Below are 14977 nucleotides of genomic sequence, written 5' to 3'. Positions count from 1 at the left end.
TTAAAAAGTAAGGAATTATAGTTATCGTTACTTATCTAAAAAAGTTATTTGTTACTTTACTTTACATTAAATTATGAAAGTAACTACTTTACTTTACTTTACTTTAAAAAATAATAATATAAAAAACGATTTAAAAGAAGGTTTTTTGTGATTAATTAATCTCAATTAATCGCATATCAATAGGCCAATTTGACCTGATCATCAGTGAGCTTTTTTTCTAATGGATTTGGATACGAGTGAATCAATGAATAGTGACTACATAAGCATAGGCAATTAAAAAAGTAGTAATAATAATAGTGATAATATTATTATTTATATAATGCTTCTCTGAGTACTTAAAGACGCTTTTCAAGGGGAAAACAAATAAAAACTACTTTATTAGAGAAAAACTAAGACTATGGAATAAAATAAATGAAAGTGGAATGAGATAGCTGGGGAAAGAAATATTCTAGAGGTGTGTTTGAACTTATAGGTGGTGGCTGGCATGTCTTGTGAGTTTTGGGAAGTGCATAGTTTTGACAGGTCTGCCTGCTGTGGACAGTGAAACCCTGATCATTAAACACGGGCAGACGCAACGATAGGATACAGTGTAGTCTATCATTCATTGTGAAGCCAGCAACATGTTGATGCAAACAGACGTGTACAGTAGCTGCTCGGCCTGCTCCAAATGATATTCCCATTCGTCTGTGTCTGCCCGTTTAAACGCAGCATTGAGTGTGAGGGTTGGGGAACGGATGGAAAGTACCATAGTGTTATTAAGGAGGACTCCTTGGCTTCTAACGATATGGACCAGAGTTAAACTAATGTTAGCTCCCATGCTAACTTGCTACCCTCGTCAGAAACAAGTTACCTTGGGTCGCAAGTACTCAAAATAGTGTTTAAATTTCCAACTCCCAAAGCAACGCCATTTTAGCGTGTGGTACTGTATTATGATTTTCGTTCTACCAGCGATTTCTGTCTGTGTAGTATCTATGTATGTGTTACAAGGGTTCGTGTGTCTGTGAATAAATCTGTTACTGTTTACAACAGCCAGTAAGCCCGCCCACCCTGTAGACTGTCTCTGATTGGCTTACCCTGAAATCTGGCCCTACGTTAGCCAATCAATGACCTCTTCTGCGACGTGCTTTTATCATGTTAGGGTGTAAGCCATGTGGTCTGAGAGGCTAGTATGACTGCACAAACTAAACTGTCAACACAGAGAGCGCTCTCTAGTCTCTGCACTGCAGTCAGCAGCACAGAGACGCCTGTATGATAGACTCACGGAGCTGCGAGACTTTTCACTGATCACATAAGTTGACATAACGCCATAACGCGGGTAACGCTCGCACAATAACTATAAGGCCGTTATGGAATGGGGAATGTAAAGCGTTAGGTTACAAGTTACTGCAAATAGTAGTTACGTTATGTAACGTAACGCGATGTAAGGGCGTTAGTCACAACACTGGTCATTGGTGATTTGACATTGAAGTAGAACATGTGTGTGGCGGGAGGGCTAAAAATCACAGGCATGACGTTTAAGCCTGAGAATGTCAGTTAGTGGTTGACAGCGACTTGAACTGTGATGGACAGTGGCAGCCTCTCCCCAAGGCATGCTGGTATTATACACAGTGCACTGTTGTATCCAAGTGTTGTTTTGTATTTATTTTTTGGGGGACATCTCTAGGCTTTATTGTCAGAGTAGAGAGACAGGAAAGCAAGGACAGACAGAGAGAGAGAGAGGAGAGACAAGACGGCGGTCAGATTCTCTCTAGGAGCATATGGTCTGTGGCACTAACTGGCTGGGCCACCAGGCACCCCCTGACTGGTATTTCTAACAACACTGATGTGTCATGACGGCAAGAGCCTGGCGGTCGACATCATCTCACCCTCTCAGCTCAGCTGTCTCCCTGCTCCAATAGCATCTATCCCTGCTCTGTTGTTGACACTCCGATCGTGCTGAAATGTCAACTGCTATATTTGCCTTGCATCAGTATACGATGAGGCCTGGGTGACCTTAAAGCTGCATTCCGGAACTTATTCTAATGAATAAAAGTAAAACCAATTTAGTTGCAGTTATTTTCACCAGTCAATGGTCACCAATGGTTGAAGGCGCTCTCCCTGCTAGTCCATTGAGACATTTAGACTCTGGTATTCGGGTAGGACACCTACTGGTTGACAATTAGTACTGTCTGAAGCTCATAAGTGCAATATTTCCTCATATCAAGCCAAATGGGGTAGGCTTCTTCCTTGAGTGGTAGAATTGTGGTCTCTCACGTGGGAGACCTGGGTCAGGAACTAATACTGTGTACGACATCCTGAAAATGTTATGGATTGCTACTTTACGATTTAAGTTTATATTACTTTGCTCTCACATTCAACATTGTGTGTCCAAAAGTATTTGGTGTACACGTTTTTGATTAATTTCCATCCCCGAATCTTGATCCCATCTCCAGAGTCACCCAGTATAACAGTCATCCAGGAGGTTGTTCTAGTGGCTATTGGAGGCGATGCTACCCTGCAGTGTCATGCCACGGGTATCCCCCCTCCGCTCATACAGTGGTACAAAGGTAATGCTAGTCAACAGTACATGCATTATTTAAGTGCAATGTTAAGTGTTCCATGCTAAATGCATTGGAATCCTTTTTCACCACCTTCACATTATTCAGACAGAAACTACCAAAGTTGGCAGGATTAAAAAACTGTGTGTGTGTGTGTGTGTGTGTGTGTGTGTGTGTGTGTGTGTGTGTGTGTGTGTGTGTGTGTGTGTGTGTGTGTGTGTGTGTGTGTGTGTGTGTGTGTGTGTGTGTGTGTGTGTGTGTGTGTGTGTGTGTGTGTGTGTGTGTGTGTTGCGGGCACACGCGTGTGTGTCCAGGTGATCTCGAGGTGGGCTCTGCTCCATTTGTTACCCAGGATGTGCACCGTGGGACGTTGCATATTCGAGAGGTGGTGGAGGTGGATGCTGGAGAGTATACCTGCGTGGCAAGCAATTCTGCTGGGTCTTTCACTGGCAATGTCGTTCTGGAGGTTGGAGGTGAGAACTCTCATTTCATGTAATGTCAAGGCGTTTAGGTGTTGATAGGAATCTTTATTCCCGCGTTAACCTTGTGTGACCCCATGTGACTCCTTTTCTGCCCTTTATATTGTCCATTGTGAGTTTTGGGTATATGTTGTAGCCTGGAATCCAGACTGATTTGCTTCGTTGAACTGAAAACCCCTGCAGAACAGAGCCATCAGTCTGGATTCCAGGATGCATATTTCGTCTGATGAGAACATGCATTATGTTTTATACTCTGCTACAAAGCCAAATTTCCCACTTGGGACCATAAAGTCTGCACTTGAAAACGGAGGGGGATTGTATCCCCTCATATATTTCATTGTCATGCTTTCATAGAGTATGCATGTTTCAGTATTCAACAATGAAACCCAATACTTCTTTGTTGCCACTATTCCCACTACAGGAGGCCCCTTGTTTTCTGAAGCGCCTGTTGACATCACTGCTAATGTAGGAGAGAACATCACACTGCCCTGCGTTGCCCGGGGTTTCCCGTTACCCACGGTGACCTGGCGCAGACAGGATGGCAGACAGATCCTTATGAAGACCGACAGCCAGAGTAGAACAATGCAGCTGGAGAACGGGCATCTTCTGATCCATAGTGAGTCACCCGTCTGACACTATCGCAGCACTAAAGCACACAATAAACTGATTGACACCAGTGAAGGAATAAACATGTCTTAAGAATTTGCTTCACAGAGGCTCATCCCCCTCGATGAGCTGCTCATCTGGGGGGATTCATTCATCATGCTCAGGATTAAAGTTCCTGCCCACCACCGTGCAGACTGGGCTTTGATTCCTTCACATTGCATTCAGCCTGGCCGGGCTGGATGCAATGAACACACAGAATGGGCCATGTTTGTGGGTGGGAAGCCGGCAAGGGATAGCGTGTGATAGCGTGTTCCTCTGTACACAATGGGCCCTATTTTTGTCAGTGCCTTACCCCTTATCCCTAAACTTCTTTGCCTTTTTTACTAGATCGGCTATTCAAACTATTCAAAAATATTTTTCAAAATAGAAAAAAGGCAAAGACGTTTAGGGATATGTGGTAAGGCACTGACAAAAATAAGGCCCTTTATGTCTGTACTTTCGGGTGAAACAAAATGTCTTGCGACTCTGTGTGTACTTGAGGAGTGGTTGTCTACCCCCTCCCCAAGACCAACAGTAGGGGTTGACAGTGACTATATAGACGAATCCGCAGAGAGCTGCCCTTTATTCAGTCATATCTGCGGTGTCGCTGTATTCAAGCTGTGCTACTTGACACCGCAGTTATGAATGTCACTCTGCGGATTCGTCTGTACTCATGGGGGGAATTGACATAATGGAAACATTGCATGGGGAGAAAACATTTAAGACATGACAATTGAAAAATGACAAATCACAGAACACCACAGAAAGGAAAAAGATGATAATTGCAAAAATACAAAACTCATAAACAAAACAAATCATCAGTCAATGTCAGTAATACATTTGTAATCCACATAGCTGTACAATCCTCCCACCACAACAAACCCCACAAACCCACACTCCCCCAGACCGCAGACAATGATTCGATCACGAATGAATGGGAAATAAAAATAGAAGTAGTTTATGGAAAGCAAAAGGAATGAATGGGAAAATAATAGTTTCTTCTAAAATGGATTTCCATTTATGTATGAAAAAAGATAATTCATTTAGGTACTATCTACTATAATACTGATGGTTTGTAAAAAAAAGAAAAAAGAAAAAAAAAACTATTCAAATAAAATGTTTCAAACTAAATTTATGTTCTCTGTCATTCAGTGAAGTTGGGCTTACGTTCAAATGAAGTTAAAGTGAATTTCAGCTGTGAACTCTGGAAGCCTTGAATAATATAAAATGACTAATCTTGGCCTCTGGAGATTGTATGTGCTGCTCACCCTTTAAACATTTATAGTGTGTGTAATATTATATTGGAGGAGAACAGTAGTATTTGCACGCAGAAGTGGTCTGCTTCCATCACTGATCCCGTCTGTGGTTGCCATCTGACCCAATTTGCTCAATCTGTTGCAGATGGCTATATTTTCACCTGCCATTGTTTGAGATGGAACCTAATGAAATTGTGTCACTTGCACACATGCCTCCCTGTCCCTCGCTATCGTTTTTTCAGTGTTTACACATGTTGTCATCAGCTATTTAAACACGAGTCCAGCTCTCCAAATAGAAGAATTGAATCATATGTTGATCTTCCATCATATGATCTCCAGAGAATTGACTGTGCAGGATATGTGTGTTAGCCGGCAGACAGCTGAAGCAAACCCATTAATCCTATTATGCTCTATTTATAACTCTAATTACGGCACAGCCAAACCAATAACACCATATCCACGTTGAGTGGATGATCTATAGACAGAATGATATATCTGTTGTTAGTGTTAGTGTGCACTTGTCAACCATATTACATACTTGGTTTCTTTTCCCAGTGAGTATGGATGTCTATGCTTATGGCTACTTTACAGAGTGATGAGTGTATACGGCAGTAAGTACGGCCTTTTCAATTCCACCGGGGGTTTCTCTGCAGGTCTCTGGTTGGATGATGAAGGAGTATACATATGTGAAGCCAGGAACCAGTTTGGAAACATCAGGACCGAGGCCAGAGTCAGTGTCGGTGGACTGGGTAGGCTTGTTTAGTCTCTTTTTTTCCCATCTACACACCATTATTTAATCAGTAAGTCGTGTTTTCATACACCATCATTTGTCACACTGTCAATTCGCTGACGTTTGCCTACAGGTCTGCAGGCGAGCTTGCTGACTTGCTATCTCAACTACACGCATTGTGGACTTGTTACATATTCATTGGTTGCCACTTGCCGCCTAGTCAACCTACTTCACCTTTCCAATTTGAAACACATGGCTGTAGCCTTAGTCATCGTCATAATGTCAAATGCTCCTTTCTATTTTCACAACGGCCGTTTACTCTATATGCAGTATATATTTATATCCAGCTGTCTATTTATTATCCAGCTGTCTATGATGCCCATCTACCCTCTATGCCTCTACCCACAGAGCCCCCTCTTTTGGCCCAGGGTGCCCCGGTCATCACCTCTGGGATTGGTCAGTCGCTGAGCATTCCTTGCATGCTAGTGGACGGAATACCTCTTCCCGAAAGACATTGGTCCAAAGATGGAAAACCTGTAAGATCAGGCAGTACTAAATATTTATGCGTGTCCATCATGCAGTGTGTGTTTATCATTGTTTGCCAAACACACTTTTTTGTTCACACGGTAGGTGCAGCAAACGGGAAGAACCTTTCAGAGGAGTGATGGCAGTCTGTATATGGAAAGAGCCATCCCAGAGGATGCCGGGAAATATGTGTGTACCGCCGTCAACGTGGCCGGCACCATGAACATCACAGTCACCCTGGAGGTCCACGGTAAGAGGGCACATGCTAATCCCAACCATTTTCTACAGAACGGGGGCTCATCTAGAGACAATCATTGCAAGAATGCGCTGACTCGGCATGAGAAGCAGCATGTCGGTGATGACTTGACCACCTGCTGTCATGGTAATGAGTACTCTCCATGTAGCACATGTTTTGATGAAAGGGGTCATTCTCTTCATGAGCTCTGTAATGACAGACGGGGCATGATTATGGTTCATCATCAGTTTGTAATGAAGAAATGTTTCATGCAGTCGGGCTTGCCGACTTAAGGCCAGCGATAATTCAGTGCCTACTTGCTCATGGCCGGTCAGACAGCTGTATTACTGACCTACTTACTCCCACAGCACCGCCCGAGATCAACGCAGGTCCCAACCACTACATAGCTAATGAGGGCGTAGCCATCACACTGTCCTGTGAGGCCAGTGGAGTTCCCAAGCCAGCTGTTGTCTGGTCTAAGGTAGGATGTCACGCTTCTTCTTAGCCCAAATGTACTTTACTTAATGACCATTTTGGATGCGTCCCATGAATCCGTACATGACTAATGGAGTGGCTCTGTTTCAACCGAATCTAAAGGGAAATCATTTTTTTTGCCATTTTGTTGTAAGATTGATCACTCCAAGGCAATGCTAAATCAAATTTAAAATAGAAGCGAACAAAAACAAAACATCTTTGCCTAATTACATAGTTTGTTTTATTGAACTAATAACTGCCTAATCTTTTTTCTAATGTGATCCAGCAACTAATCATCCACTCTGTTTCCTAGATTATTTTAAATTGATTACTTTGCTAGAGATGATATCATGGGTTTACTGAGCACACGTATTGCCCAGAAACAGATAATAAGATGCAAAGTATCTCTCTTTTTTGATCGACTAAATCTATTAGTCTGATGATTAAACATACGGTAAGCCCTGTATTACACAGTACAGCGGCATGGACACATTTGACACATGAAAATCTACGAGCTCACAACACATGCATTGTGAGCTTGTAGATCTGCTGTTTTGTGTGTGTATGTGCGTGCGTGCGTGCGTGCGTGTGTGCCTCAGTTAAGCTATTTTTACAATGTCTTCTTCTAAGCATTCTCTGGTAGTTGCTCTGGAGTGAAGTAAATTTCTATTCTTGTCAGATAAAAATGAATCTGCAAAAGCCATCTTGTCTTGAAAGGAAGTGAGTGTGCTGCAGGCTGTGTTCCCCTGTGTACATGTGTTTTGGAAAGAGAGCTTTAAGTGGATCTTGGTAATTACACAACGCATCAGAGGTTGGACTTGAACCCTTTAGCCTAGTTTAGTGTCCCTGTGCTGTTGTTTATACGGTATATAAACTCTGGATTTGTGCTGCCCTGTTCCCTGCACCCCCAGGGAAGACAGCCCGTAGCCAGGGAGAACACCTTCCTTCAGTCTGATTCTGATGACGGCCACCTCCACATCCTCCACCCAACTGCAGAGGATGCTGGCATCTACATGTGCTCCGCCACCAGTCCTGTAGGCTATGCCAGCCGAGAGGTCCAGCTCAGTGTTAACAGTAAGACCTAAACAGATTCCACCACATTCACCTAAACATAACGTTGTTTTACAGAATGTAACAATAACAATAACAACTGCCCTCTCTCTCGAACTCCAGGTGAGATTCTGACTTTCTGAGTCAAATATTCCACTTTTCCCGCTTTCGGGAATAGCCTATCTAACATGATTGCTTACTGGTGGTTACATCTGGTCTCCCTCTCCGCAGCCATGCCCAAAATAATGGGTGTAAGCGGGCATGACAACACGGTGAAGATGGCTGCTGAAGTAGGTACCGAAGTCGTCCTGCCATGTGAGGTCCAGGGCAGTCCGTCTCCACTGGTCTTATGGAGCAGGAACGGGCAGGCCATCCCTCCCGTAACCGCCTGGTAAGAGGAAGTCTCACGTCACACAATGTAGCAACAGTGCAGTAAAACAGGTAAACAGCCTGTAAAGGACCAGGTTCTCACCATACCGTACCCCCAACCAACCCGCTCCCCCTTTTTTTTACAAGGGACCTTTGATTGAAGCCGGCTGTCATCTCGGGCTGACGTTAATGGTTGGAGTTCACTTAGTGGAGCCTTTTGAAGACAGGCAGGCGCATATAGACAACAGTGGTGCTGCAGTGTAGCGGCTCTGTGGAGGAACATCTGGTCCCACACCACATGGCTCACTGCTCCGCGGCTCTCTGGTGTGGTCACTCTGGGTTCAGACAGGCAGGCTGAAGCAGGGTGTTTAACCCACAGTCTGCAGCGGGGACACAAGAGAGCTTGACGACAGAGAGACCCCCCTCCACCAGACCAGATTGTATGGCTTTGGGTAGATAGAGCAGAACGGACGTAAGGGGGTTGAAGAGCTGTGGTGGCGGCTGAATCAGATATACTTGTGTGGGGCCAGGAAGGAGGAATAGTGGGGGAAGAGCATGTGGGTTAGTGTGCCGGGAAGAAGGGAGAAAAACGTACGGAACACAAGATATAAGTGCCGTTTGCCTGACGTTGAGGTTCCCCGGGGGCTTTGGCCGTAAAACAACATGTTGACGCTTTACTAGTCTTGCCTGATGAGAATAACACATATCCATGAACTACCCCTCCACACCATGGTTTGCTTATACTGGCACTGTGGAAACTGACAAGTGGTGGAAAGAGGAGATTCTTTCTCTCTGGATAACCAGCCCTCATGTATTCACTGGGACAGATTGTGTGACTGTTGGAATGACTCAGTACATGGGTGTTAAGAGAGATCTCATGGTCATTTGTCCCACCTCAAGGCTCGTGCAAAGAGGAGAGGGAGAGAGAGGGAGACGGGGGTAATAAGGGAGTAGGAGAGAGGAAGACAAAGAAGGGAGGGTGAGAGGAAAAGAAAGGAGGGTAGGGGACACGGGGTACGTGAGAGAAGCAAAGCGAGGAGGAGACTGATAATAGAGCAGAAGAGGGGCGAGAAACCCAGACAGATAGACAGAGACTTGTAGAGGGACACTGGGTCAGTGGAGCTGTTCAGACTGGTGCATCTTCTGATTAGGCCAATTTGTCCCCCTGTCAGTGTATCAGGCAGGCTGTGTCCACAGATGACTGAACACCAAAGTGAAGCCAAGCCTACTTTATACTTAGTTGCGGTTGGTGTCGTGCACCAAAGCCGAAGCAAGCTGATCTACAGTACAAGCTCACAAGGCGTCACAGCACCACGCCGTGTGAGCTTGTAGATCGCCAATGTTCGCTGCAAAACACTGGAGTGCAACCAAGTATAACTAGATGGGCCTGAAGTCACCGGCTCATCGCTTCTGTGTTCCAGCTTCGCTAGAGGCTCATGTATACATTGTCACGTGACCCTTTTGCACGTGTCAATGCTTTAAAGAATATTGCATAATTTCTGTCGAACAACACTTCGTCGAAAGGGTCATGCAATGAATTATGTATCAAGTGGATTGACCACTGCAGAAGAAGTCATTTGGTCCCCATGATGTATGCTACTGTTTCTTCCTAGCCAGTCTAAAGAGGTGGGGGATGAGGCAGCCATGTGCGTGGCTGAAATACAGAGCTCTTTGTGCTTCCAGCTCGTCGTTTCCACTTAAATGAATTTGTTATTGTTATAATTCAGTTCCTTTTGCAGACACACTTATCTCAGATAAATCGCAGAGCTCTGTTTATATTTGCTCACATTATGAATTTGTACAGCTGGATAGCTTCTGGCGCAATTGGGGTTATGGCTGTCTACTCTTTGAAGTGCAGCTCTAACTAATAGTTTACTTCAATCAGACATTGCCTTACATTACAATGGAAAGGTAACAAATCTCCAATAGCAGTCTACCTAGTCCATTGACATTTATGACCTACATTTGTCTTATGTTGATATTTCTCCCTTTGAGGATATATTTTGTTCTACAGTATACATATAAATTATGGATGTGTACATTTGTAAAGACTAGAGGTTCAGGCCGCTATGCGGCCCTCACATCTAAAGTTCAGGCCGCTATGCGGCCCTCACACCTATGCTGTACCGCTGATCCGACTGATGTATCTGAGTCATAGCGGTCGGATCTGTGGTTTTGGACAACCAGATCTCCATACGCCTATATATGGCTGCATCAGGTTTGTTCATGGTTATGCCTGAGTCATAGTGACATGGCCGTAGTCCTGCCTACTGTATGAGCGTATAGGGTTATTTGTGGTTATGTTTGAGTGACGTGCTCGAAGTCCATCCGCCTGCCCGTTTGCCTGCTGTCTGCCAGGCCACTTGTCTGCCCACCTGTCCAATTTTAATATAGGATTTAAAGATGAAATTATGAAAAATATAAGCAATTGTTGGAAAGATATAATTTATAACATAAAAATGTATTCAAAACCCATGTCTGTTTGTTTTTGCCATCAACAGTTTAAAACAGATCAAACATTTCCAGTAAAGACCATGTTGGTTTGATGGAACCAATTTCAGGGACATCAACACATATTCCCTGGGCAACCAGTATTTGTGGTTGATTGTTAATATACACATGTTGAGATTTTCATGCTAAGAATGTTCCCCTCAATTTTGAAACATACTTGTATTCCCTAAACACAAACAAGGCCATAGATCTCCATTGACACTTGACATGTTGTGTTTTTTCCATCCCTTCACCCTTGCCCCTTAACCACTCCCTAGGTTCACGGTTCTCCCTTCAGGCTCCCTAAAGATCACTGATGTGCGACTGATTGATAGTAAACTGTACACCTGTACTGCACAAAACCCAGCAGGCAATGTGTCCCTAAGCTACAATTTGCACGTTCAAGGTAAATGACGTAGTTGGAAAGTTTACGAACTTGTCAGACACCTTTTTTTTACGATGCTGTCATGTTGATAGATTATATGGATGAATACATCACTGGAAAATAATAATAATAATAATTATGTTTACTGAATAGTTCAACAGAAATGGTGAGACGTGTATGTTGATTTTGTACCACTCAGCTAAGCCTCGGATCCAAGCAGCTCCCCCCTTGCTGAAAGCCCTGCGTGGCCAAACGGTGACTCTGCCCTGTGTGGTTCACGGCGAGCCCAGCCCTCAGGTCCGTTGGTTTCACAATGGACTGCCTGTTGAGGTCAGGGACACTGCCACCCTTAGGATCCAGCAGGTCAGCCGTTCGAATCAGGGCACCTACCAGTGTGTGGCCGAGAACAATGCTGGACAGGACACGTTGGAGATCAATCTAGAAGTTCTAGGTGGAGTACAGTTTTGATCCTCCAATTCCATTTGTTTACCCAAAATACCATAACGTATTCATGGAGAATATAAATAAAGTAACACGCAGCAATAATGCACAATAGGGAAATATGCTTGCACAGCAACATCTGTGAAAGTAACCTTGACCTAGATCGGGTACTTTGAGTGTTTAGACATAAGCATGTCATGGCCCAGTTTTAGACTCAAGTCTTTACAGTTTTATTCTCTTGAGGTAGCTCTACACTGCCTGTGGACAAGCATGCCTTTAAATCCCACTTTATCTGAGCCAGGTTGGGGGTGCTAGAGTTGATTGAGGGTCCTATTTGACCCGCAAAGGTCACTCAAGCGATTGATTCGCTAAGGGTTTGGGTGGAGGAAGTCCAAGCTTAAGCTTAACGAGAGTTGGGGGCACAGAAGTGAGGATCTATGACTCATGTTGTCATAATTAGGACATATTTTCCCCGTAACATCACAGATTAAACCTGTCAGAGAAAGGTCTCAAATCTTACACCTACAACAGACGTAGAGATGCCCAGAGGGATTCCACACTCTCTCTGTGTAACTTTGAACAGCAGAGCCTCACAACCTTATAATAAATAATCATCATATAATTTTCATGTCTGTTTTAAGTAGATATTCACTGTCTCTAATACCTTTGTACTTTTACATGACAGCTAAATTGCTTTATCTGTCCTGACAGAGGCCCCGTCTTTTGCCGAGCCTGGAGACGCTATCATGGAGAAAGTTGCTAACAATAAGGTCATCATTCCTTGCCCTGCTGAAGGTAAGAAGTTATTCATGGGTGACTCAGCCTAGGACAGATTGACTGGGGTTTTTAGAAAAGAGAAAATGTACGCAGTGTGGTGAAAGTCAATTGATGCTGCAGTTGCTTTTCTTTAGGTATGATTTGAGGACATGGTTTTCTTGTTTTCAGAACAAACACCACTTGTACAGTGTTTGTGCACGATCAAAGATACGCTCTGCTATCGCCTTAATCTTGCATATGCCAAAACAGAAAACAGCATCAAGATACATTTTCTATGTAGCACTCTGTAAACCATTGTCAGTTTATTTCAACACGCCTATGAGATCATGAAGCGCCACCCTACAGAGATGGGAAAGCTTCCATTTTTTATTGCGATAGAAGAATGTGTGTTATTTTGTGTGTATGACTGTGTTCCATCAGTGGATGGGTGCACTCTAGCTTTTCATTGGTGATGTTAGAACTCGCCAAGCCATCCCTCTGACAAGACAATGTAAATAGGCATTGTTTGTATGGAGCCATGCCATGGTAACAGGCTATGTTTGAGAAGGTGAGGACCATGACTAAATGGGAAGCAACAGCTGGAACATCATTCTGCCTGCTGCCTCTGTGAGCCACATCTGCTTTCCTCTGCGAGAGGCCTGCTGGGAGAGGAATCCTAATTACAGGCTGCTGCTGGCAGATAATGGACAGAGTTGTCTGAGATGCACCATGGAGTGCAGGAAGAAGAAGTGCACCTCCTTGCAAGTCACACAGGCAAGAAGGCAGGCGGGCAGGCTGGTGGGCAGGGACACAGTAACAGGCCCCCCTCATAGAGCTTATGTGTGGATGCTCAAAAGCTATTTGTACCTTGAAGAAGCAGCCAGCACAAGTGCTCCCTCATCGATTGCGGGAGATGTGTCAACGGCAGACCCGGCCATAAGGAGACTGTTAATGTGCAAATGAGAACATTGTGTTAGGTAGTCATGAAAACCACATGGAGGGCGGCGGATCAAACTTTGTCAGCTCCGGCAAATCAATTCAAAGTCTTCTAATGACATGTTTTATCATCTAAAACATATGTATGCATTTGCTCTCAGCAATGAGATAATTAATGAGTCTCTGAGTGTGTGTTCCAAGGGATGGCTGATAACATCACCTTCATTTCCCTCTACATCTCTTTGGTTTAGTATTTTTGGACCAGGGGATTGATAGTGTGCTGGGTTTCCCCTGCCTTCCTCTGTGGTGTCTGAATATGTAGCACCTCTGTAAATAGACAGAGCAATGGTATTTAGGTCTCTGTTCCTCAATGTTCTGTCACTGAGACTAACTAGAGAGGATGGCAATGCTGTAGCTCTGTCCTTTTTTGCCAGTCTGTGGGGTAAGAAGTTTCCTACTTTACGCCTTTCTCTTTCCCCAACGCATCACTCGCCGTTCATCCCCATTTGCAGTTCTTTTCCACACTGTAATCCGCAGAACACATCTGTTTTAGGTGCTTGAGTGCACGCACCAGTGCCTTTGAACTGCTAGTCGCACCATTCTTATGCCTGCTGCAAAAGGCCCTCACCTCTGATTCCGGTAATAAATCTTTATGCCTGCACTTTAAATCTGACATCTCCCCGATATATTGTGTTTTGCTTTTTTTCGTGTGTGACTCTGACCTTTAAAATCAGAGTTTGTGAAGTGACGGGGCTCTCAGTAACCATTTTGGCATGGTTTCCCCCACTGTCCTCCTGTCCAGCAGATAAATGTACAGCCTGCTTTTTCCATTCTGGGCCGCTTGCCCATTAAATTCTTCTGCAGAGATGCACAGAGATGGAAGTAACTTTTCTTTCTGTCAGGCGTGATCGATAAAGCTGATTTCCTTACGACTCATTTCAATCCCCCCTCTTGTTTCTGCATCTGCAGGTTCACCACCTCCCAAGGTGCGCTGGTTCAAGAATGGTCTGGAGATACACCGTGACCAGACTGAGCTTTCAATGGCCCAGGATGGCTCCCTTGTGATTGGCTCAGCATCTGCCAGCCACAGTGGAGACTATAAATGCATTGCGAGTAATGAGGCGGGCTCCACTGAGAGGAAGACCAGGTTGAAAGTGAATGGTGAGCCTTAAGTTTCTGGCTATTTCTGTCTACACATGGCAAATTGCCTTGTGATGGTGAATTCTGATGTGACAACTGACACATTTTCCATATTATTCCTTTGTCTCTGTAGTTCCCCCTGAGATCCAACATGACGGCCAGCCCCGGAATTTGACTGTCACCTTCAAGCAGCCTCTCACCCTTGGCTGTGATGCTTTTGGGATTCCTTCTCCATCAATCACTTGGACTAAAGATGGCCACCCTGTAAGTTCTCATAATATAAAGCTAAAGCCACAAGCTACCACCTAGACATATTGGGCTTAAAAATCACATAAAGATCAGAGAAAGATTATATTCAGTATTCAAAGTTTCAAAAACATTTTGTCAAAAAAAAAATGTATAAAGTAATAAAACATAATGTACTACTAGTAGTAGTAGTAAGTAATACAGTAGTAAATAATAATAGTTAAATGTGGTGAGTGAGCATCAGCTAGGCTTATATAGCATAACATTATATAGCATAACATTT

General features: G+C 44.0%; 1 protein-coding gene across 1 annotated transcript in view; it reads left to right on the top strand.

Annotated features, from left to right (window-relative positions):
- hmcn2 (hemicentin 2) overlaps positions 1-14977 on the top strand; it is a 74397-nt gene that overhangs the window by 16012 nt on the left and 43408 nt on the right. Inside the window, exons 14-27 of the mRNA XM_083784666.1 lie at positions 2433-2546; positions 2852-3010; positions 3438-3632; positions 5571-5666; positions 6056-6183; positions 6278-6422; positions 6776-6888; positions 7793-7955; positions 8163-8322; positions 11069-11196; positions 11375-11626; positions 12328-12411; positions 14278-14469; positions 14582-14712. Coding sequence (XP_083640792.1) covers positions 2433-2546; positions 2852-3010; positions 3438-3632; positions 5571-5666; positions 6056-6183; positions 6278-6422; positions 6776-6888; positions 7793-7955; positions 8163-8322; positions 11069-11196; positions 11375-11626; positions 12328-12411; positions 14278-14469; positions 14582-14712 — 2060 coding nt within the window. The remainder of the gene's footprint in view (positions 1-2432; positions 2547-2851; positions 3011-3437; positions 3633-5570; positions 5667-6055; positions 6184-6277; positions 6423-6775; positions 6889-7792; positions 7956-8162; positions 8323-11068; positions 11197-11374; positions 11627-12327; positions 12412-14277; positions 14470-14581; positions 14713-14977) is intronic.

This window comes from Protomyctophum parallelum, assembly GCF_964188405.1.
Source record: "Protomyctophum parallelum genome assembly, chromosome: 15".
NCBI classification, from domain to species: domain Eukaryota; kingdom Metazoa; phylum Chordata; class Actinopteri; order Myctophiformes; family Myctophidae; genus Protomyctophum; species Protomyctophum parallelum.
The sequence above is the reverse complement of the archived record's forward strand: the minus strand, read 5'-3'. Positions and strand labels throughout refer to the sequence as shown.